This window comes from Chaetodon auriga, chromosome 8 (genome assembly GCF_051107435.1).
Source record: "Chaetodon auriga isolate fChaAug3 chromosome 8, fChaAug3.hap1, whole genome shotgun sequence".
Lineage (NCBI taxonomy): Eukaryota > Metazoa > Chordata > Actinopteri > Chaetodontiformes > Chaetodontidae > Chaetodon > Chaetodon auriga.
The window spans coordinates 17,346,375-17,371,733 of NC_135081.1; the positions used below are offsets into that span (position 1 = coordinate 17,346,375).

The 25,359-nt window shown below is 44.1% G+C and overlaps 2 protein-coding genes across 2 annotated transcripts in view; both read right to left on the reverse strand.

The window, feature by feature from the left end:
- itga8 (integrin, alpha 8) overlaps window positions 1–2,660 on the reverse strand; it is a 37,427-nt gene extending 34,767 nt beyond the window's left edge. Inside the window, exons 1-2 of the mRNA XM_076738148.1 lie at window positions 2,261–2,660; window positions 1,799–1,929 (exon numbers count right to left, since the gene is read on the reverse strand). Of these exons, the coding sequence (XP_076594263.1) occupies window positions 1,799–1,929; window positions 2,261–2,454 (325 nt within the window). The 5' untranslated portion in view covers window positions 2,455–2,660. The remainder of the gene's footprint in view (window positions 1–1,798; window positions 1,930–2,260) is intronic.
- A 2,299-nt stretch (window positions 2,661–4,959) lies between these two features.
- Window positions 4,960–25,129, reverse strand: mindy3 (MINDY lysine 48 deubiquitinase 3). The gene is made up of 16 exons (XM_076737186.1): window positions 25,020–25,129; window positions 24,216–24,547; window positions 23,828–23,907; window positions 23,321–23,381; window positions 23,017–23,229; window positions 22,757–22,808; window positions 21,099–21,213; window positions 20,872–20,945; window positions 20,699–20,778; window positions 20,403–20,473; window positions 19,461–19,541; window positions 11,690–11,762; window positions 9,531–9,603; window positions 7,807–7,894; window positions 6,882–6,953; window positions 4,960–6,004 (listed from the first exon to the last, which is right to left on the reverse strand). Exons 2-16 carry the CDS (start codon window positions 24,304–24,306, stop codon window positions 5,855–5,857), a joined length of 1,374 nt encoding a protein of 457 aa, XP_076593301.1. The 5' UTR covers window positions 24,307–24,547; window positions 25,020–25,129; the 3' UTR covers window positions 4,960–5,854.
- Window positions 25,130–25,359: the final 230 nt, after the last annotated feature.

Consider the following 25,359-nt stretch of genomic DNA (forward strand, 5'->3'; position numbering starts at 1 on the left):
AGACAATAAATGCATAAAGGCAGGTGTAGAGCGGATTATTTTATTTTTTTGTCGAACTTAAAGTTGGTAATGTTTCTGTCTTCTCTGAAGGAGTTTGGTTTATCTGGTTCTAAATCAAAGTCTGAATGAATTTCTTGTCATTATTTAGAGGCTATATGGTAAATCCTGCCTTTTTCCAAATGTTGTGTTTGTGTGCCTATCACCATATCAAGCCCTGTCTCCCCCTGCTGCACTGTTATGACCTGACACATCTACACAACATCACTGTAGCCACTTACTCACATACACACACAAGTACACACACACATACTCAGACACATGTGACACTGACATATGGACATTAACCAGTACAGTACAGGCAGATATTCACCATTCATGCTGATATTCTGTGTCTCTTTGTCTGGTTTGTACTTATACTTAAGGGTCTCCTGTAACTTTAGAAATATCCACTGTTGCCACTGTCATCTATCACCTTGTGCATACCCACTCATTCCAGTGAACAGATACACACATACACACATGCTCCACTATGTTTACTCTTATTTCCCCAAAACCTGAAATTTCCACCAAAACACTTCACACTGGAACTAACTTACTGTGTAAAAAAAATAAAATAACCCATAATCAACTTTAGGGAGAGCAAAGAAAATCATCCACACTTTGGAGGTTTATCCTCATCTACATGGTGTCTTGCTTTAGTTCAGACAGAGCAATGAAGTTGTACTTGCATCAGCTGATCATCTATCAGCTGTTTCGCTCATGCGTCAGTAGTATAAATAACAAGCCTGTATCACTTGCTGCTGCACCTCCATCCGCAGCCCAAACTCTCTCCTCACGAGCTTTTGATTCGGTTAATTCTGCTGCAATCTAGTCTTCGGGTATGTTTACAACTTCCTCTGAATTCTGTCTGATAAATTAGTTCCCCCAACAGAATACTTGTTGCAGTGTATACTCTAAAAGAACAAAACCATTTCCACCAAAGTTAGAGAGAGAGGGGGAGAGAAAAGGAGATGGGGATAAATTTTCAACATCTAATAAAAAGCAGACCTCACCCAATCCCCTGTTCTTCAGAAGGGGAACTAAAGGAACTAAATTCCCATGTGCATACAGTTTACCGCCCTCCCCTCCCCTGCCCCCCCCCCCCCTCGCTTTCCTACTTGTTCTCTCTCTCCCTACCTCTTGCACACACCTACAATTCAGATGGAAAAGTGCGCATCAGAGACATCAGATGCACAAACAAAGGCTGATTGGACGGTTACCCTTGATGATAATATATTGAAAACCATAATCAACATGATGTAGGCTTGCACCAGCAGAGCCGGCAGCCACCTTTCTTTGTCAGATGAAGCTGATGAGACCCATATGTCTTATCTCTCTTTTTCATGCAACAGCACATGTGCCAACTCGTACACAGACACACACACACACACAGACACACACACACACACACCAGACAAACAGGTTATGAAACTCCAGCGGTTCCAAATGGATTAACATCTGGAGCCACCTATGACTTTGAAAGGATTCACTTGGACCTTAGCAAAGTGAACGCTGGTTAAAATTCATTTCTGTTATTCACTAAAATATTCTTCATAAAACAGTGACATTGCTAAGTATATGTCTCACAGTCTGTCCAAATATAACAGTGGTGTGATTCCTTGCCATGTCCTATGACAGCACAAATCCTCTAAAACAGGATGAACGTTTTTATACCCAGTGGGGCCCCCAGGAGGTCTGCCGTAAATTGAGTTTGATTCATGACATGAAAAAAGATGGAAAAGCCTTTCAGGTTACTCACTGGAATTGTCAAAAGGTATCTGTCTGCAGCTGTCGGGGAGTCCAGGCCAGGGGCAGTAGTAGACAGCCCCAGCCTCCACAACGCCAGGCTGGGAGGTGTTCGCCTTGGGAGCCCCCACCAACACACTGATCCTGGAGGGGGAAAAGAGAAACCAAAGTACATGCAAGACATGTGCAATGTGCAATGCGTTCTGGAAACTTGTGCTGTCAATGCACAGTTTGGCTCATTTACACAATCTCTTTTCTGTTTCACTGTTCTGCTTCATCTAGCCCACTGTGGCATGATGTGCAGTGTGTGCAGCCACAGAGATGAAGCCCTCTTTCTCTTTAGCTAAAGTTATTTTTTTCCCCACATCATTTAGTAAACTAGATGTAGCCTACATGTACAGTGTTAAGTGGAATTAGATCATAACTCCCGCAGAATCCCTGATGGGACAGCTTCAGTCCTGATGGTGCCACTCACGTGTTGCTGTCGGTTGTAGCTTGGTAGAAGTCCACAGAATAACCGAAATAACTTCCATCGGGTCCCCTGTAAACCGTAGGATGCTCCGCGTAAAGGTTAAAACTCCAGACTCCATGTAGCGCCGGCCAAAGCACCGATAGCACCCCGAGAGTAAACATCCCAGCAGAGGAAACACTGTCCCAGACACGCTCCATCCCCAAAGATCAGACACCCGCGCACTTTTCCCCCAAAATGAGAGGGAGCGGGGAGAGAGAGAGAGAGAGAGAGAGAGAGAGAGAGAGAGAGAGAGAGAGAGAGAGAGTTTCCTCCGTACAGGTGAGGTTGGTTTGTCCCGAGTTAAGTCCGCCAACTGGCTGGATCACTGCGCTCTGCCGCGCTTGCCCCAAAACTGCCTCCTGACACCCTGAAACCACCAGATCTGTCCAGAAACCCAACTACAAATCTACACAGCCCGCCCTCTGCACAAAACTTTACCCCCTGCACACACACACACACACACACACACACACACACACACACACACACACACACACACACTCTACAAGGCACAGACCACATCTGAGCGCGCTCCGGGGCTGGCGCGTCACCGCTCCTTTTATGGCACAGACACATTTTCTTTGGCGAATTGGGAGCTTCACCCTGAAACAATAAATACTATTAAAGTGAGATTTACAACCGCCTTCTCAAATTAGTCCTGAAAGTCAAGCGCACGCAGAGATTTGGCGCGCAAGCACGCAAATGCAAAGACTAGCACTTCATAAATTAAACCACTTCATACTTTTTTTTTTATCAGCCACCTTTTCAACAACACAGCGTTCATCAAGAGCTGCATTTCCCCCGCTGAGAATAATCTCTTGTAATTATGTCAGTAATTATTATAGAGAAGAAATCTCTTGAGTCGTGCAAGTTCAGGCAGTTTGGCTCCGCTCATTGTTTCACTCAACACCAGGCGATTTTGAACTCAGAGGCAACATATTTCCCTCTTGCTGGAAATGATATCCTGTAATGAAAAACAATCTTAACGAGGTGACAGGCTACACCAGCTTATTTGTTTTGTTTTGTTTTTTTTCGTATATTTACCTCAGCACACTTTCTCTGTGCTTGTGTGGGGGGGCAGAGAGGGAGAGAGGTGAATATGGCACCTACTGCGACGCAAACTCCTCGTCTGCTGTTTATCAGCTCGGGGAGTTTGTTTTAATTAATCTAAGCTTTATGGGCACATTAGTGATGAGTGAAGCTGCAGCCTCGCGGCGTAGTAAACCTGTAGTGGAGAAGCAGCGCGGTCAGTGTGGCACTGGAGTGTGTTTCCTGTCAGGCGAGTTGATAAGACCCAGGTGAGAAGGTGAGGTAAAGAGTGTATGAGGAAAAGCCAAACCTTGACCTGCCAGATGGAGAAGGTTCTGCCCTCCACACCTTCTACCTGACCTTCTCTCCACCTCCAACACATTTCCTTCCATCCATCAATTCCTCCATCTCTTCAAGTAACCCTGTCTCCTTCCTTTATTGTTTCATTTAATTAGTGCAAGCTTGGTTCAGCCTCATACATCTTCCTGAGGCTTTGTGCGCAACAGGGGAGTGTGTGTGTGTATGTGTGTGCGTGAGAGAGAGAAAGAGAGAGAGAGAGAGAGAGAGAGAGAGAGAGAGAGAGAGAGAGAGAGAGAAGGGAGTGGGTCTGTTTTTTCTCAGCTGTTTCTATGTAAATCTAAGATGAATAGAGGAAAAAACATCTACAAAACATGAGCACATAGGAGACAGATGTGCTCCTTTACTTCCTTCTCACTGACAAAAAAGATGGTGATGGTGATGGAGCGAGGAGGCAGCAGGCAGACATATTCCTGTTCCTTTGCCCCTTTTGGCTTTAGCGTGGCCGTGTTATGACGCCAGGTCATGTCTTAATGCACTTTCAATGTGTGTGGACGCATTTTCATTTTAATCACTTTCTCCACCATCCTGCATCCAATGAAATTCTCACAGATATCCCATTTCCAGCAGTACACACATTTGCTCACATGCTGCTCAGGTTAAGTCCTGTCAGGCTGCCAGTGCGTTCTGATCACAGGTTTTTTACGGCTGGTCATTCTCGATTGATTATTGCACACGCACAGTAGTGCTTTATATTCTACACACGGTGCCCACGTTCCCTTCTGTCTTTACAAACTCATAAAGAGAGTTAAGCAGATTGTTGTGTCAGATTAGGATCACATCCTTTCTCCATTAGACAAATCCATTAGACACACACCCAGCCAACATTGCAACATTCCTGTGAAGAGACGCATACTGGAGGAAGGATATCTCTATGTACACAAACACCAATGTATGATAACTCTAAGTCTTGTCTTGAGCCAAGACTCAGTTCTTAAATGGTATAAATTGAAATTTCTCCAACACTTGCCACTTGTCATGATGCCAACTTTTCATTTATCTTCTTTTGGTAAATTATGATGATGAGCAAACAAATTTATTTCTGTCTTAGGGGGGATATTTTCTTTTTATGCAGAGGTACTTAAGTCTCCATCAGTGTCCTGGAGATTTAGTGAATTTCAGATTTTAGAGTCTCTGGGGACACAAAAGACAAGTTAGTCGGTGATTTAGTGTTGAGGGCATTCAGACAGACCTCGGACATCCTGAAATCTGAGGTTGTCCGACGTCGGGGTCAGGACATGATATTTATAAGAAAAACACAGAGGAGGACATCTATGACTTTAAATCTACTAAACCACCCGACATTTGAACAAAAAAGTGTTTATTCCAGAACCTTAGAGTGTGATAATAAATACATGAGCACTTGGCCAACCATCCTCGTGTGGTGCATGAAGCGCGCACACACACATACACACACAAAGCACCTAAACCAGCTTCATCTTGGTGAAAACACTGAAGAAACCTGTTCAGATCTCCAGCTCTCTGTCACTGGGTTGGTCCCTTTACGCTGTAAACGCTGTGAAGTGGGTGTGATAGTGTGTGTTTGTGAATCTGTGTGTGTTCTCATATGTGGAAGGCTTTGGTAGGTTTTCCCTCAAACAGTCCTATAGCTGGATTAACAGTAGTGTTTCACAGTCGACTGGCTGCTCACGTGGTTCAGAAAGTGATTCGGTGACACGCTCGAGTCACTCAACCAAACCAGTGTTGCTCTCTAAACAGTGTCTAGCTGTCTACTGCTTAACTGTAGCAGGGGTGTCGGCACAGAGCAGAGCTGTAAAAATAAACAGTCATTCACTTTTTTTTTTTTTCTTTTTAAATAATCATGTCAACATCCTGCGTGTCAATTACAAGCCATGGTGAACAGACAATAGCATGAACTGTAAAAGGTGAGTCTGCATTAGTGTGGAATGTGTGAGTGAGAATGACAGGATGGATTTCAGGCATGACTGTTTAGTCCACGTACGGATTTGTCTCAGTCTCTCATGTGCATTTGTGTTTTTTTTTCTCATTCGCCGTCGTCGTCATATACGTGTCGGTCGTCGTAATCTGCTGACCTTTCAGGGTCAATGTGCAGAGAGGAAGCCAGGGAGGGGTGTGTGTGTGTGTGTGTGTGTGTGTATGTGGAGAAGTAGTGGTCCATCCACATACACAGACACGCACACTGTGTCAGTGCTAGTTCAGTGACGGGGAGCGGTCAGTGGTCCACAGTAGCTCGATGTAGGGCCACTTGGTCTGTAGGCAGCGCTTGACCGGAGTGTCGTCTGTCCGAACCATGGGGTCCTCAAAACCCAGTACCAAAGCTGTCCCTTCCACGTACTCCACCTGAGAACACACACAGATGCAGACGCACACACGAAGGACAACACACAGTTTACACAGAGTTAACTTAAGAGAGTTTAAACACTTTGTGCCAACTTTGACAGGCTTCAACTCTATTAATCTCTTCTCAGATGCTTCCTCTGAAGGGGTCAGGGGTGGGATGCAAGGACACAACAGACACTCATAAGAGTGGGCACACACACACACACACACACCCACACATGCATGCACACAGACGCACACATCAACTACAGGGGACTGCTGTCAGCATGTCTGTTATTCCCATCTGGAGCTATGGGAATGGAATTGCCATCACAACCTTATAGGCGCCTTACTGCCATGTGCATATGTGTGTGTGTGTGTGTGTGTGTGTCTCTCTGTGTAGGCACACATGTGGTGCCATTCCCACATTTTCAGGTGGCGGGATGGAAAGAAAGCTGCTTTACAGAGTGGACAAAGTTGACAGATGAAGAAAGTGATATTCCTGAGTAACAGGTTTTTGCACGGCCACCAACTACATCCACTGACAATCATCCATCAAACTAAGCTTTCTTAATAGGCCTGTGTTTGACCATCTATCACAGCTAGGCTGCTGACAGTGGCCTCCGCGTTGAAATGACTTGGAGAAATAGGAGGCTAAGCCTGGGTTTTTGGATGGATGGGCAGGCTATTAGGCTTGCAATAGCCACTGTTTATTCTGGAGTGGCTGGCTGCCTCCAACTGTGTATGTGTGTGTGTGTGTGTGTGTGTGTGTGTGTGTGTGTGTGTGTGAATGATGACAGGAAAAGAAGAGTTGTAATAGGCAGAGAGACAGACAATATTAAAAGGAACCACCAACATCAGCTGCTATGAAAAACCTGAATATGACAGAGTGTCTTACCCTCTCGTTGTGGTTGGACTGTTTAAGTCCATTGTAGTGGTAGATGGGAAACGATTCTGGGATTCCTGAATCCTGAAACACAGGCGGGGAGCAGGGTGAAAAACATGCAATGTTGTTTGAGAGTCTCTGGGCGAGCTGTTCTAACAGAGATGGAGCTGAAGACCCACAGACGCAGAACATTTTTGTACCAAACAGTCAAACAGACACATCTCTGCCTGCAACCACAGCTTAATGTTAAATCCCAGTGCTAAATTTAAGTGTGTGTGTATTTTTGCACTGAAGCGAAGCCAACCTCCAATTACCAGAGAGCAGCCAACACACTACAAAACGTTCGAACGATGACACTGAGCCAAAACACTTCGCGTGGACTTTGGCTTAAAGGTGCAGAATGCTAATAGGGTGTGTTGTCTGAGAGCGTGTCCAGCTTCTCGTGTTTATATGCCTATATATGAAACCCTAGCCCTCACCTCAATCCCACGTGTGTCTGAGTGTGTGTGTCCAGTTGGCTAATGGTAGTATAATTTCTTTGCGGCTCGGGGGCCATTCCTCTGGCGAGTCCCTAAATCCCTGATCACTTTAACACAGCTCCGCTCTATCTCTCCCTCTCCCGTCTTCCTCGCTCGCTCTGCCTCATAAAAGGCGTCTTTACCGCTCTTTTCTAAGCTTCTCTGCGAACACACAAGCATACATTTCACATGAGACACCACAGGAATGTTTTTGGCATTGAAATCTTTGATTTGCTAAAGCAGCACTCTATACATGCTTGGGAAATAGACATTAGTGTCACCCAGACATTATGTATGGCTATTCTGTCCATCTGTTTTAACTGAGATATGGATTGTATGGCTGGTGGAGGGTATTTGTCGCACTACGTGTGTATATTTGAAGTGGAAGTCCACCTCTGCGCATACACACACAGACATACCTGATCAGGGAAAAACTCCAACAGGAACGGGCCAAGAAGAATTATGCCCAAACTCTCCGGATCCAGTTTAGTCTTTACCAGACTGACACTGAGACGGCACAGAGACAGATAGGAAGGGGCGTAAATAAAAAGTGAACAGATCCAGAAATCCAGACAGAGAAAACAGAAAGAACACGCAGGTCAAAAAAGAGAGGGAGTAGAAGGAGCCATAAGATCAGTCAAAAAAAATAACAGTCTGTCATGCTTTCTGGATGAAAACCGATTTAAGATCACCTCATCTCTCAGCGTGGACTTGATGATGCATGTTTTGGTGAGTGTGTGCATGTTTTCATGAATACCACGGTGCAACTAAATATAATACCTCTTTCCAGACATTCCTACGTGTTAGATCAGTGTTATCATTATTCCACCATGATAAAAAAAATCAGCTCAGATTGTCCTTTTAAGGCAGTGAGGAGAGAGAGGCAAGGTTTATACTGAGACACAGAGGGAGGGCAATGATTGTTTCTCCATATATTGATTTTTACAAGTAGCACTTGCAGCAGGGCAGCATACAGAGCAGATGGTGACCCCGCTGAAGTGTCATTGAACAACACTCTGAATTCCTAAAAGATGCAGATCTATCAGATGAGCTGCTCTATAGCCAGCCTTCTGCTCCCTTTGCAGGGAGGTGAGAGAAGGAGAATATGTCCATCTCATTTTTATCAACAAGTGGTTGTCTGTTGATGGGCATTCAGGGGATTAGTTGTTTATGGTGGGTTTACACTGTATCCAATGCATGACTCTATATGACGTCACCGTTTAAAAATGGACTGGACATGAGGAGGTGCATGCAAACACATACACTGAGCATGACACAGTTATTGGATGTGTGTAATCCATAGTGAGTTTATAGTTTTTCTTGATAACAGATTGAGTATGAGTACATATCGGAAACACTATGAAGCAAATGATCAAAAGCCTACAATTCCTTGGAGCTGCATCCTGACTTCTGCTGAAAACAGGGTCTACAAAGTTGGTTTACCACAAATGATAGCAGCTGATGGTCATAGGTCATAAGATACGTGGAAATGTTAAGTCACAGGCAACTTGAGAACAGTATTAGCAAAGTCTTCAATTCAGTAATTTAGTACTTCTACTACAGATACTCCTATTCAGACTTTTATCCCCCAGCACTAAAAATGTGGCTTTTTTCACATGGTGGAATCCCTGCAATAAGTCTCTCGTTGTGTGGTAAGGAATGAGACTCGCCTGTTTGCACTGGGAGTCTCTCCCCAGTTTGCTGTGTTGTGTTGTGATGTATCGCCCATCTGGGGGTCTGCAGAGCAGATCAGTAGTCCAGTTCCTTGGCCAGGCCCACGGCCGCAGCGTTAGGGCTTACTGTTCCTCAGATGAGAACGTGCTTCTGTTTGAAGCGGCACTTTAAAGCGTTTCCTCCCTCTCTCAGTCTTTCTTCCTGCCATTAATGATCTCCCTCTAAACCTGTTTCTGACTTTCTTTCTTCGTTCTTTCTTTCTTCCTGAGCTTTTATAGTGGGCTCTCCCTGGTCTTAAGTTATAGTAGCCTCGCAGTGAAACATGAGCATGGGGCTGCTGACCTGGCCTGGCCGTGACTTAAGAGTTAGAACTTTAGAAGCTCTACAGGTGCCACACACAAAAACACACACAAGCTGAAATACACACACACACACACAAACATAAAGCCTTGAACGTGCAAGCACTTACTACTCGGGCTCTGAGACAAGGTCAAGGGCTTTCATCACGTCCTCCAGCAGAGACTCTGGGATGAAGCCATTATCTGAAGAGAGAGGGAGAGAGAGAGACATAAAGAGAGACTGACGCACTGGCTGACCCCGCAAAAAAACATAACATAGAGGCTTTCATTAAAAACAAGGGGAGGCCTTCACCCACACACGGCACAAACAGCATTTACATCACGGACCCTGGGGAATAAACTCATCAGACACAACTGAAGAACACGCTCACCTTGTCCTTTCTCTCTGACCTACATTCCATGGCTGTGATGATCGCTTTACCTGAGAGGAGACGCTTTAAACACGAACATGTGTTTTTGCCCGAAAGAGCATTTGCGTGTGTCTGGGCACTTGCTTCATTTAAACATGTGCCTGTGTGGCCTGTTTAGAGACACACACAAACCCCTAGTGTGCCGTGAAGAAGATTAACTGACGAGCGCTCCGCCTGTCCGCTCTCGAGCATCTCAATCTTGCCTTTTCAGTGCCAGATGTTATTCTCTCAGTGTGACAGCTGACAGTTTGACAGCCAGCCGGAACACACACACATACACACACTCTACATCGGGACAATGACAAAACCCAAATATTAAAGAACATGCTGAGAGTGTGGGTTACAGAGTGTACATGTCTGGTGAGTCACTGTACTGCATGTGAAAGCGTCTGGCGCCCTTTTTCCACAACACAGGGAGCTGTGTTGACTCTTCATATGACACAGACAGATTTATGGCCCTTTTACACAGCACTCAACTGTACTGCTGGTTATGGCATGTGAATGTGTGTCATGTACAGTACATCCCCCTTACATGTGTGCATACATGCGCATTTATGCCTGCGGATGCACCAACTGTAGCCTCTGCATGAATTTGTGTGTGGTTTTGCACAAGTGTGTGCAAAGGGTGTGTGTGTGCGTGTGTGTGTGTGTGAGAAAAGCCCATATGGGTTGCAGAATGTCCCGGCAGATAATAGCAGTGGTGGATGTGAGAATGTGCAACAGGATAGGACAGATGAAGAACAAGGAAAGAAACAAAGACAGACAGTTAAGCCTACATATTTGTTGTTGAAATTACTGTAGCAGGCGAGACCGCATCGTACCACACACACCCAAACACACACACACACACACACACACACACACACACACACACACACACACACACACACAGATCCCTACAAATCAGCATCTCGCTCCTACAAGCCAGAGAGTGAATAACGTTGTTTACAGTGACAGAAAACAGCACACCTCATTTCACAATAAGGACGCATAACTCTGAATGTTCGCGCTAAGCTGAACACTCTTGGATATGGCGACATGGATAAGTGTGCGCTGCGAACATGCTCATGTCTTGAGTGGAACTCCTCATCACTGCGTCTCTCCCTCCTCTCTCCTGTCTCCACAGCAGAAGGAAAACATTGCACAGCAGATGTTAGGACTAAATGTTTAATTTCTGCGCTTTCTTGTCTCTAAGTGCTCATGAACACACACAAACGTCCCACACTATAATCTCAAAGCTACACAAACGGATGCTGCAGACTTCCGACTTTTGGTTCATCTTTTAGTCTGTCTTCTATTTAACTTTCTATCCTCAGTGTGTCACTCTATGTGTCCTTCACTTCGCCTTTTACCCCAGTCACCTACAGTGACAGGGAGGGAGGTTTAGGAGAGAGAGGAGGAGATGAAGGGAGCAGGATGGTTGACTCAGCTGTTGAAGGAGCTGATCTCACCAACCTAAACAACAACAGTGGAGATGAGGGGAGGGAAACATTCCCCCGTTCTGCCGGCAGAAGAAAATAATGGAAACAAGAAACAAGACATAAGAGGCGAGGGGGGGCAGTGGAGGTTATAAATGCATCTGCTCAACCAGGAAGAAGGGGAGAGAAAGACAGCAAGGCCAGGATATTGTTTCCTCTGTTTGTCTGTGACTGTAGTTGCGATGGAGTGAAAATTTGGATTAACTGAAGTATATCTGTGTGCCAGGACTTTCATATAGCAGGTATACTAATGAGCAAAGAGCATAAAGTATGACTGTCTATAAAAACAAGCATGCAGGGGGTGAAGAGCAGGAGTGAATCATTAGCGACATAATGATAATGTGGACAACACATATTATACACACAGTTGTTGTTCATTACCTTCAGGATCAAAGGACTGGAAGACCCTCCTCGCCTGCTCTGATGGAGACTCTGGACCTACCAGGGACATCTCCTACACAGAGACAGCCAGTAAGGAGAAACAGATCGATGGGAAGGAATGTAAAGAGAGAGAAAGGAGGAGGAGAAAGAGAAGAATAAAGTGTGAAACTGTGCATGACAACATGAAGAGGCCTGACCGAAAAGTGACCGCATAGAGATCAAAGTGATGAGACTGGGAGAGTTGCAGCAAGACAGTGAACAGATAGAGCAAGGAGGAGAGGGAGAATTAGATCACATTATGGAAGAATGTGGCATCGTCAGTGTTGAAACATTAGAACAGAGTGGCGTGAAGCACAAACCACCAACATCTACACACAGCGAACAGACTTGGATCGTCACAGTGAAGAAATGCAGTCAACATGCAGTACCACCCACTGCAGCAGTGTGTGATGCAATGTACATTGTGCATGTATGTGTATGTGTATGTGTGTGTGTGTGTGTGTGTGTGTGTGTGTCAGTATGTGCAATCTGAGGGGCTCGTGCAATCACCGGAGTCCACTGGGGTATTAACTGATCTGCTGATAAAGTTAGACGGCTTGTTTTCACTCCAAACACACAATCAGGAAATCGAGTCTTACATATACAGCTCGTGATTTATGACAAGCGCTACAGTATTTGTTTGTTGGTGAGGTTTAGAAAGAGCAGTGTTGGCAGCAAGATCAGAAATGAGGGGGTGTGTGTATGCACGTACAAGAGGGTGATGCCCCTTTTGACTGGCCGACAATGTACATGCTGATTAAATGGGAATTCTAACTTTGGGAAATGAATCTGACAAGCTTCGCCTCTGCCAGGTGAGCAAGGTTTGAACCTCTCTCTCATGTTCTCCTTTCTCCATTTTTCCACACGCCTACTTCCGTCGCTTTTCAAATGCGCAACAACATGAACGCTACAGAGGAGAGTGTGTCTGAAAGCATGCACAGTCATCCTCATTTTCAAGATTAATTGCACTGAGAAAGGCGGAAGACACAAAGCTCTTAGGGAGAAATCAGGGAGGCAGCTTGACACAGCCAGAGAAGGGATATGATGGCAGGCTTTTCTAGTCTAACGACCACTAAAAGTGCTTTTATAACACAAGTCTGCATTCACCCACTCACACACGCATTCGTACAGCGGCTAAGCCACCAGCACATTACAAGCGTTATTCATTCACACACACTCACCCACTGACGGCACAGCATTGGGAACAATTTGGGGTTCAGTATCTTGCCCAAGGATACTTTGACATGTCGACTGCCGAGGCCAGGGATCGAGAAGAGGAGTTTAAGAACAAAGAAAAAAAGCTCAGAGGAGATAGAATGGGTATTTTTCAAAGAGGATGATATTAGACACTATAAAAAGATAGCCTTAGTTGACACACACCCTCACACAAAGTGTGTAGGCGAGAGTTGGAGGGTTCTCACTGCTCTTCCATGTGAGAGAGGGAGGAAGTGTATTTATGACAGCGAAGCGCTGGACAAACACACAGTGTTTTTGGAAAGCAAATGAACCCTGCTCATCTCCTTTAGCTGGCCTTTATTAAAGCTTGAGCCTCAGATCCATGCAGGCTGCTAGGGTTTCATGGTCCACTTATTACTGTATTCAGAGCTTACTCGGGGAGAGGGGGGGGAGGAGGGAAGAGGAGAGAGGTTCTGGGGGACAGTTTGAGAAGAGATGACTCCCAGCTGCCGGCTCATCAGATGCAAAGAAAAACATGCACAAACACACACTCACACACTGTTCTGTCACACAAGGTACGGCCGGGTCCTGATGTGTTAACATTACAGGCTCCATAAATCTGACGGTACATTTGTAATTAGTTAGATATGTCTGTGTCTCACTTACAGGGTTGGACAGGGGTCATTTTGCTGTCCCGGGAGAACTAAAATGCCAAGAAAAAGTTCCTTAGCGGTCAAAGGCAGTCTGAAGATGAACTCACTACATGCAGGGTTAACAGTGAAATATGTGTCTTGAAACATGAACTGTTTTGAAAAACTGTAACTCGTATTGTGCCTATAAACAGTACACCTCAACTAAGAAAACACGTATCTCTTCCCGAAGTGATGAGAAGCTAAATCGATCTTCAGTCTGCCACACGCAGTCCTGCTGCTGTAAGTCCAGTGTTCCTCGTGAACCACAGCTCGCTGCACACTGTTTAATATCTTCCAGAGAAGGATGGACACAGTCTGTGCAAATCACCTGGTAACACCACAGTTACAGGATGTCAACACAACACTTTACGCTTGTAAGTGGTCATCAGACAAAACAAAACATACCGTTGTTGCTTGTCTGCACAAGCTAATGTGAGACTAATGAAAGCATAGAAAATGATAGAAAAGACAATGAGCACATGATCAGGCACATACACACACAAAATCAGCAGCAATTATATGACGTCTGTGTGTGTGTGTGTGTGTGTGTGTGTGTGTGTGTGTGTGTGTGTGTGTGTGTGTGATGACAGGTCTGCCCGCCTGTCTTTGATCTGTGTTTTATTAGAGGCCTGAGGAAGATGCTGCTGTGTTGGAAAACATGTCATGGAGCTAACACACTCCACAGGGAAGGTGTGTGTAAGTGTGCGTTTTTGTGCCTCAGCCTCTTTCCTCTCGATCCCACTGCGTCTCAGTGTGTGTGTGTCTGTGTTAAGAGAGAGAATCTGTGCAATAATCAGGCCTGTCCGCTGCCAAAATTTGTTTGCTTATACTGGAAAAAAAAAAAAAGCTGGTATCCCATCCTCTCAATCTGTGCAAATATTCATGTTCATGCAGAAATACAGCACAATAACACACACGCACACACACACAGTTGCACTGATGCCAGGTCCTTTGTCAGTGTGCCTTATGAAATCGAGGAGCACATTCCAATCCCCACAGTGCAACCTTAACAGAACAACAACAAGCTACCCTACGCGGGAACAAAGCAAGAGCAACACACACACACACACCAGGCCAAGGACTTAAAAATACAAAGCAGTGCAGAACATTTGCTCTGAGCAGAACCAGAATACATGCATTGAGATCAAGCATGTCTTGTTTAAAAGCCGACAATTTCAAATGACCAGAAAGGCTTTGGTGGAAGCAACAGTGTGTATGTGTGTCTCTTCAGTGAAATCAGACTGATGTATCAAACTGATACATCTTGTCCCATAGCACAAGATCAAATCAGACCGTATGCACTACACAGTATCTGTGTTATCCTTGTAATCATTAGACCAGATTTCCTGCATCCCACCCTACCAAGTTTAGCTGATAACCATGAAACCTCTTTACCATTTTTGTCTTTTTGGGAAGTTCTACTGAGCACTGCTTAAACCTTCACCTCTAGCCATCTGCACTGTTGGCTCTCTTAAGTTGACAACTCATCCCCTGTAGGCCTTTTTCCTCTCTTGGCCTTTCTCTTTCCCAGTTTTATCCCTTTTCACTTGCCTTTTCCTGTGCTAAGTAGGTACTCCAGTTTTGAAGTATTTCCTACCCTCCCACCGTTGACTTTTTCTTCTATTCTTCCTTCCCCCTTTCATCCTTTATCTCCTCATGCAGGTAGGTACTTCAGGAAAGACAGGTAGGCACAGTACTTTACTTGAGTTACTCTTTCTTTCCCTCCAGTCCACCCAAAGGGCTATTGTGTGTGCTGAGAGGCTCTGAGTGGCCATAGAGTGCGTCTGAAGGGATCGGTTTCGAGACAACAAAGCGGAGGTCTCGGACAGTGTCTCCCTGCCTTGTTCCTAGCAGGCAGCAACAACCTCGCTACATGACAGGCTGAGGAGGAACCTGAGGAGGGAGTCTGTGTGTGAGGGCTTGTTATGTAGGGTCTATGTGTGTTTGTTTTGTTGACCTTAACTAGCCTGTGTCCCATGTGATTACGAGTACAGAAAACAACGGAAAACCTGTCTCTCTTGCTACATAAGGAGTGCATGCAGTATCTACTGTATGGTTGTGTGTGTGTGTGTGTGTGTTTTCAGGTGTGACAGACAGGACAAAGTAATGATTTAGGAAGCGGTCTTGGATGAGAAAGACTGTGTCTCACCAGAGAAGAGAGGAGACACTGGAGGATATTACATGGTGTAATGATGGGTCCTATAACAGCGAACGACACACAGGGGACAGGGGAAAATAATGCAACACACACACACTGACACAGACAGCTTTTCATTCTACCACAATGGCCCTTGGTCTGACCTGCCACAGATTATTAATGACTGTTAATGTACACCGCTTTGTTATCTAGTGTTTGTGTGTGGCCCGCGGCCCCTGGTCATACTAGGAACAGAAAGCGCTCCTCTTCAACAGAAGGCTGGAAAGTCTTACGCTCCTGTCGCTCTTTTAAAATATTCCAGCTACCTTTCACTACACTGTGGGGAGCGAGCATAATTCAGTATATTTATTTATAAATGCACCACTGACATATTATATTGATGTGATAATACAACGTCATAAATTTGAAGTTTACAGTCTCCTGGTTTGAGAATCAGTGTGATTATTTTCGATATTATTATTTATATCTCCGGGAAATTCCATTGACCGAAGAAGGCAGTGGGATGAAGGTGAAAATGAGATTGAGTTTAGAGTATTTTATAATTAATGAATCAAATTATTAATTAATAACAAATTATAATAAGGATTTTCAGCAATTTAGTCAAGCCCCTTTGGCACTGCCATAAATTTACTGTAATTATGCCTATAAAGTCTGACCTACAGTAAGTGTGTCTGCACGCTTTCATTTCCTGCTCCCTGCCAGTCCTTGAAGGACATTTTGCATGTGTGTGCAGACAGAAGCAGGAGTCTTAAGGGACACAGAGCGCCACAGCGGCTGCTCTCTCTCCTAGTAAATCACTGACCCAGAACCCGACTACTGTACACATACACACACACACTCACACAAGACACACATTTAACTCCCCGGAGAAGCTGAGACACAGCCTGTGAACCTCATCACTCAGTGAGGAGAGTAAAGAGTGATGAGAAATGTCACAGGAGCACCGGCTCCCCCCTTTCCTGAGTGACCACTGCACCACTCTTTAAAGTGCATCCTTCCTTTCTTCCTCTTTCTTTCCCATGAGGGACCAATAATCTGAAGAGGTTGGCTGAGGTGCGCTGGGGATTCCTTTTCTTGGGGAACTGACCAACTATACACTAGAGTGGATAGTTACTTCAAAGACGAGTGGGGGGGAACGGAAGGAAGAAAGAATCCTTTTTACATATATTGCATGATACATCTCATCCATCATCCCATCCCTCTTCTCCCTCTTCTCCCTCACTCTCTGTCTGTCTTTCTTCCTTTCTGTCCTTCCTCTGGCGTCTCAGAAACTCTTGTCCAAAAACAGATCCCATTACATGCCATTATATACACTCAGCCTCTTTCTCACATGCACACACATTAATAGAACAGAGGACAGAGAAAGAGTGTGGGGGGTGTTGTGGGTAAGGATCAGAGATGGTGAAATGGGCTTTGTGTAGGCAGATTAGATAAAAACTAATGCTATTAAGCTGATGGTCTGAAAGCCACAGTCACACTGACAGCGACTCGGGGGAATACACACCCGTCCCCAATGGCAGACAGGAGCCGCTGACACATCAGAGGCAGGGATCAGGTTTTCTGCTTTTGTGGGGTTGGCTCTATATTGGAACTAAAAGCTACATAACCAGGTAGCGTGTATTTTTGTATCACGAAGCCTGGGAAATCTCAGTGTGCTTCAAATTAGCTCTAAATGTAGACTCCAATTCAAGGAGGGTCACAAAGCTGTAGAGCTGGCACAGTGTGGCGTCAGCCATGTACGTCAGTACATGTGCGTGCATGCATGTGTGTGTGTGTGTGTGTGTGTGTGTGTGTGTGTGTCTCCAGTGGGACAACTGGATCCAGATGGGAACTCTGGAATCACGTTCCCTACAGGAAGCCATTCACCTGAAGCCACACACACATACACACACACACACACACACACACACACACACACATACTAATGCTAATCAGGATTAGGTTCCCTGTGCTCTGGAATGTGTGTGTAAGAGTCAGACTGTGTTTGTGTATGTGTGTGTGCATGTGTGTATGTGAACATGTCACCAGTGCCGGGGGAGTTGTAGCAATTGGTAAGTCATCAGTGCATGCATGACGACTTTGGGTCATCACTGAGCCAACATATGATCGCCTAGCAGGCGAGCTTAATGCATGTAACTGAGCTTTTAATCAATGGTATGTTAAGGGTGTGGCGTTATGACGGAGATGATTGCCTGGGATTTTTTTGCCTCTCTGGTGCCATTTTCCTAACAGCAGGGAGAATCGATTTGCTACAACCAAAACTGCCATCTTTATTACACATGTTACAGCAGCGTATTATGTTACATGTTACGGATAGAGATGATAAACATGCTTGTTTGAGTGCAACTGGGTGAGCGTGTGCGCATGTGCACATATCCACACTAGTGTAGCGATCTGATGATTCATACCTCTATGCAACAGCCAAAGTTTTGCTCAGTTACAAGGTTGACCCCAATTACGGTATGCAGTCTATACCTTGTATGTATGTGCGCACACACACACACACACACACACACACACACACACACACACACACATGCACAATGTATATCTGAGTAGGATATCTTGATCCTTTTTTCTGGAACCCAGGAACCTTCTTAGGAAGTCTAGAAATTTTACCTGCATTTTGACCACATGAATCTGGTTCCAGTTTTGTTTCCTGGACCGTAACCCAAAAGCTATCTACTCGGATGTACTTCTCTCTGATGGCTCAAGGGTTTATTCTGCAGCACAGACTGTAGTCATTCACTACACTCTTGCACTGGTATTAGTAAAAAAAAAAAAATAGGTGGGCAAGGAATTTTTGTTTGGTGATACTGACATGTAAACAACAATTCCCAACAACTAACAAAGCAGACAATGGGCATGTGATAGAGCTTATGCTTGCTAACTGTGGTTAAGCACTAAAGCAGAGAAATGACCCAGAAAAACACGAGGGAGACTAGACGAGGTGTCATGCCTTTTTACTATTTTTTATCCTTCCTTTTATCTCCTAACTTCTCCTTTCCAACATTTATTTCCTTTTCAGTCAGTCAACAGCGTGTTATCTCATTCCTTATCAAATCATTTCTCTAACAAAGTTGCTGTTTTGACATCTTAGTCTGATTTTCGGCGTTCTTCACATTTCTTGAGATGCAGTGGAAACAATTCCAACAAAGTGCCAGGACAGAAAAATGTGTGATCAATATTGTTGAAATTAACCTGACAGTGAAGGTAGACAGAGGTATACTGTAAATAGAGGTTTTCACTGGAGTCCAAATTCAGCTGTTTACATCATGGTCATATATTATGAACCACACATTGTTTAGCTGATCACAGATGGCTGAGAAACTAAAATCGTGTGTTTGTGTGCGTGAGACAGAGAGAGCATGAAGATGAATGATTGTGTGTGTGTGTGTGTGTGTGTGTGTGTGTGTGTGTGTGTGCTGTGTGTGTTTTTTTCTCTTAATGCTGGATAGGTGGAAAGCCAAGAAACAGCACTGGCCATATATGACTATCTCCAGCTCTCATTTTTCCCTCCCCTCCCCTTCTCCCTCTCTTTTTTCCCCATGTCGATATCTGACCTGCACAATATTAAATCTTTTAAGCACATTCCATATTTTTAGTTTTTCTAACCTGCTGAGGAGACTGGCTTATGTTACACACCGTGTGTCTGCGTGAGTGAAACATGTGTTTGGTTGCTTATGGACGAGTGCATTGAACTTGCCTTGGTGAAAAAGACAGAGAGGTGCGTTTCACTGCCAAGGATCCAAATAGGGAACTTTGGAGACTTGAGGAATGCCCCGACCTGAAACACACACACACACACACACACACACACACACACACACACACACAAAAGGAATGTGTAACAGATGACAGTGTGTTAGTCCATAATATTCAGCTCATTTTCACTTGCATCGTCTCTTATCAGTACTTGCTCTTGTGAAGTGTGGCATCAAATCCAACTTGAAGTTTATTTCCATACAAGAACAATAAACTGCGTACATATGACCAGACCTCTCCTTATTCAATATGAGTTGGTCTCTTAACTCACTCTTACCAGCCTTCTAGTTACTTTGGCAACCATTTATTTGTTATTACCTTATTATGGCTGCTTACTCTGCCAACATAAGCAAGCCCAAAAAAAGCTGGGGTGAGACATGAACTCTGTAAATAGGCAATGATAAATAAATAACCAAGATTCCTGTTTTCTAAGAAGACTAAAATGTGTCACGTCATGTGTATTTGTAAACCTCTTTTGTGATTTATTTTTAGTGAAAGTGTGTTTCGGTACATGTGAGGCAGAAAATAAAAGTGTAGGCAGAGAGAGAGAGAGAGAGAGAGAGAGAGAGAGAGAGAGAGAGAGAGAGAGAGAGGGGAGTTTACAGTTAGTCTGTTGGGACTGTTCCTTCCAAACACATATTTTCACACGGGAGCTCTCACTGTGGTTTGTACTCTCACATATTGGATATGTCTCACATCTCACAGTCACAAGTATTTGTGCGTTTATTTGTCTTCCTAGCACTCTCTCATCTTACTGTATACAGTGGCTGTCCATCTCAATTCATAGTGAGTGTTTGTCAAAAAAATCCCAAATCCTCTGCATATTTGCCATGAAGAAGCATTAGACTAGCAGTTTGCTGTGGGAACCTGTATGTGTCCGTACCTTGCAGTAACGCAGTGATTCCATAAGCGTGAGGAAGCCAACTGATGCCTGTTTATGAATACCATGCAGTTCTACAAGACAGGGGGAGGAAAAAGAGCAGCGACATGAGAATTTTGTTAAATTATATCAAACTGGCATGAATTTGTGCCTTTTTGTGAACTGCTGTGGGATATAAGAATTATTGCCCTCTGGTGGTTGTGGTTTTCTGGGGCCACAACACTGAGCTCTGTGAGTGTAGTCTGCGTGCATGTGTCTGTTGTTTGTGTGTGAATGCAGTAACTTCATGCAAGTCTTACTCATGCCAGAGCACTCCCTGTCTCCATCCCAGACGTTAGAGACAGCGTGGCCAGTTACCAGGAGGTTCACCAGGCTCTGACTGAAAAGATAAGATAGGAGATGTCAAGAGTTTCGGAGACAACGTAACATATGCTGTACCCTTTATTACGTTTCTCTTTTTTTTTCCTTTTACCTGCCATGGCCATGCACAGGATCTATGAGAGGCTCCATTGTGTCCTGGATCTCATTTCTTATATTCTCTATGCCCTATACAGAGAGGACCAAAAGAGACAATTCTGCATTTACTTTTAGCGTCTTCTAACATTGATCCAGTGACTTAAAATGACCGACCAGGATGACTAAATGCCATCATTTCCAATCAGTATCTAATATCTTTATCTACTTATTTCTTTCCTTTACCTTGGTGAGGATAACAGAGTAGAGAAAAAGCAAGACTCCACAGCTCCCCCTCCAGGTGTGGTAGAGAGACAGCACCTCCTCTCTGAGACCAGACACTGACATTACAGTCCGCTTACTGCAGGAAGGGCAACAAACATTAAGCTGATTAATGAAACACTCAAAACACCAAAGAATTGTTGGGTTTTAGGATTGACGAGATTGATGTATTAGTCGCATCTGTCGTGCCAAGTTGGTAAAGATAACTTTCACAATAAGGCAGAAATCAATAAACTGCATTAGAGAAAAATCTGTGCTTGTCTGTTTGGCGCAGTTACCCTTTTGCTGCACCTTGCAAAGCTTGCGAGTGGATTTGTCTTAGTTTAGCATGCAATTCTTCACTGTGAGTCAGCACGGCTTTTTGCTGACGGCGGTTTTAGCTGCCACTATGCTGTGTGATGAAATTTCATTATTCATCTGGCAAGCCTTGCATTCGTTTAGTTTGTGCATGTGTGACAGACAGTATGTGTGTAAGAAAGGTAGTGAGAGGTAGATTTTTTTTTATTAGGCAATCAGTGAAAGTGCTGAGTCGTTGACTTGTGAGTGGAGTGAAATAGCTAATTCAATGTGAAAGTCAATTCCTGCAGACTAGATGAATGAAATACCATCCCTTCGCTGATACTAGCAGTCCATTTACACCTGGTATTAAAACGGGATCTGTATCCAGTTATCTGGATAATAAACGATCAGATCTTGCCCTTGCGTTGCACCTGGTATTTTCATGCATTCTCGATATCCTCACTGAAAAATCTGATCTGTCCTTCCAGATCAAAGCCTGCATGTGAGAAATCTGACATGGCAGGAAATTAGTCCCAGACTCCACTAAAAAAATCGGAGTTTTGTGAGATGTTAAATTAGGAGAAAATGTATCAACTTTGTGAAACACTGTCTACAACTAATTCTTAATTATTTGTCCCCTCTTTTAAATTCAGCAATATAAAACAGTCTGAATAAAAAAATATCATGTCAGTTTGTCCTGGCAGCACTGATGGGAAAGCTACTCTGACTAGATAAATCACATGGCACGTTAGCAGCAGATCAGATGCACAAATGACTGCAACTCACACAGTTGCACACACACTTTTTTCCTGCTCTGTATAATTCATTTCCCACCTGTACAGATTTCAATTTTCAAACAGTTGTGCTGAATAGTACATCTCTCGGCACTTACATGGCAAGAACAGATGTATAATCAGTAATCAGAGGCGTGTATTTGTATCAATGCCCTGTTGTGGATAGTTGCCATCATGTTGTGGACTACTTTTACACCTACCTAAGTCCAAACACAATGCCAGCCACACTACCTCCAGATCTGATCACATTCCAATCACGATGCATTTACATCTTGCATTAACAGGCATTTTACCTTATCTGGATTGTGTGTCTGGATATAGATCATATTTTAATACCAAGTTTAAAAGGGGTCTATCATCTGATAAATATGTACTTCTCTATCTATTCACTACTGCATATTGGCTACTGTAAAGCAAGAATTTGTGAGATCTCTGAAGAAACTTGCAGTGCTATTAATATGAAGATTACCTGCATTGAGACAACAGGAGACAGTCATGAGCATATGGTGCAAGGAGTTAGGTGCGATGAGAATATTAAGTGTCACTTACTGGAGAACACTGTGAAATCGCTCAAAGCCAAGATCCTCAGCAGCCAAAGCAGCTAGGCACAAGAAAACACACAGACACTGTAGTATCGGAGCATGACACAGGGAAACTCCACACGTTCAAACAGTTAGCCATTAAAAGTTACTATTTATGCGATTAACAGTAAAGACTGGGCTTGGGTGAACAAGTGAGCATTCATATGTTTGTGCACCGTCATACTGAATGTGCTTCTCAAGTGGGAATCTCACAGATGCAGGACTCACTGGGTTGTTGTTCCTGTTGCGGCTGGCTGCTCTCTGGCTCTGGCATGTCCTGTGTTTGCGACTGTGACTGTGTCTGTGTGTTTGTATGTGTGCTAGTATGTGGGCTCTGTCCCTTGGCCCAGGTCACCAGGCAGAACCCTGTGGAGGGGCTGGAGCAGGCGGACTCCAAGATTTCACTCAGAGTGGAACACAGTGCTGCTTTCTGTTCCTCCTCTAACAGACACGAGCATAAAACATGCATGACTTTAGAAGACATTTAACTATATAAAACAAGAGCAAAAACTATTTTTTGTGTACAATCTACCTGACATCTGTCTCCAGCTGGAACTTTCTCTGCTGAAGAGAATGTTCTTTAGGAGGAAAGCCTGCAAAGAAACACAAACTCAGTGCCAAATTTTCAAGAAAATATTCTATGTGCTACACTTGCTATGTATTGCTTGTCCACAATCCACCTTCACAAACTTTGATTTTTATATAAATTTTTAATATATGATCAACCATTATGAAGCATTGCAAACAACGCATATATTTATAAGACTCACAGACAAGCTAATTATAGATGCTCTAAGACAGCACATCCCAAGCTGTGTGTAAAACTGCCTCACTGTAAAATTCCAGAGTCAACTTGTAAAAGGTGTACATTCTGAAAGAGTGCAATGCTGCAGACTAAATTTCCTATTCTTCACCATACAATTTTAAGTATTTCCACCCCCTGAGAATGCAGGAAGTCTGTCAGGACTCAGAACTTAGGTAATATGCTGGACACTGAGACTGGGCCCTTAGAGTACTAAGAGGCTGAACTAGACCATACCTGGACAGGTGCGATGACAGCACACGGTCCTCCTTCAAACTGCTCCAGTGCCGTGTGCTCATTCTCACTAAAAACAAATCCTGCGATGAAGAGAAAATCTTGAGTCAACCAAGCAGACCACAGGGCAAATTCAGGCTAAACTCCAGAGCAGGAATGATTATGTGCAGTGTTCACAGCACTACATGCACAGCAGCAGGGTATTTAACTGCTTATCTGACCTTCAGTTAAAGACCAAACAATGGAAATGACCTGTTGTTCTGATTTTGACAGAATTAAAACCTGGGCACACTTTGCTCTCCACTGCTGTTTTTGAGAAAAATATTAAGGCTTTCCTGTTCTGTAAAACCACTTTCATTCATATCACCATACTGAGACACAGCACTGTTACCTTGGGTCCATCTTCGGAATATGGAGGCAGACACTCCATTGGAGGGTCTCCCCCAAACCAAATCCACCACGTCTTTATTTAACTCCGACATGCCAGCTTTTACTGATGCTCAATCTACAGGCACTCCTTCTTCAGTCCGACAGCCACGAGGGGACAGGACAGCTCTGTCGAGTCCAACTTGCCTGCTCTTTTCGAGGTTGACAGTCCACTTCTCTCGGCAGGTCGAGCCTGTGGCATTGGCCACAAGCTTCCCGAGTAGCACGATACAGTTTGACTCTAGAGGGTGACAGCAAACTGGCGGTTGGGACTGACATCAACGTAGCCACAACAGCCTGCAACGTAATGGGATAGAAACATATGCTAACGTGACTTTATATAAGGCAGCATGATTCTTCGCACAGATAACTTAAATGCACGTAAAAGCGACGATGGCGCGATATAGCTAGTTCATACTTCGGTGTAATGCTATACACTCGCTGGTTTTACTAACAAGTGAGCAAGCTAACCATTAACGTCAGATAGTTACAACGGATGATTACTAATAAAAGTACTGACACGAGAATAACGGTTAGCTATTGCTGTGGCAGTGCTGTTATCTTGTTACAGTGTTGTCAAATAACTGCCAACGGTGGGTTAAAAGAGCTGAATTGGCTTGGTAATGTCAGCAGTTAGCATTAGCTTTACTACTAGCAGCTAATCTTTCATTGCTTTGTCATTCAATTACTTCTCAGGCTACAGCGATGTCTGTAGTTGTATGAATTCATGCTGTTTGTCATTAGTTAGACAACATTAAAGCTTAATTACCTTAACAGACAGTCGAGTAATTTGATCCCGTATTGATTAGATATTTTTTGTAGCAATTCCACTATCTACAGCGTCTCTGTCATTCGTTTATTTACAAGAGAATTGTAAAAAGAAAAAAAAAACTAGCGTACATTTGACGTGACTGCCCATTGGTTAACACTCAGACAGTTCCAGATACGTCTAGGGGTACAGTTTAAACGCGTTATGGCAATGGTCTATAGGCATGTCAATCAATATGAGCACCCGCCCACAGACAGAACCGTTTAATTCAGTTAAGGCCCGCCTAAAGGAATCAGCGCCCTGCAAAATGGAAATTTCACTTAGGGACGTTTAAGGTTAC

Bases quoted from the DNA above. Each gene is read 5' to 3' on its own strand.
- mindy3 (XM_076737186.1), bottom strand. From the start codon at position 24,306: ATGTCGGAGTTAAATAAAGACGTGGTGGATTTGGTTTGGGGGAGACCC. The intron at 20,946-21,098 runs GTAAAGGAAAGA...CTCTCTGTATAG, and splicing joins ACTCTGTTATCCTCACCAAG to GGCATAGAGAATATAAGAAA. The intron at 9,604-11,689 runs GTAATGAACAAC...CTCTCTCTTCAG, and splicing joins CCAGTCCTTTGATCCTGAAG to ATAATGGCTTCATCCCAGAG.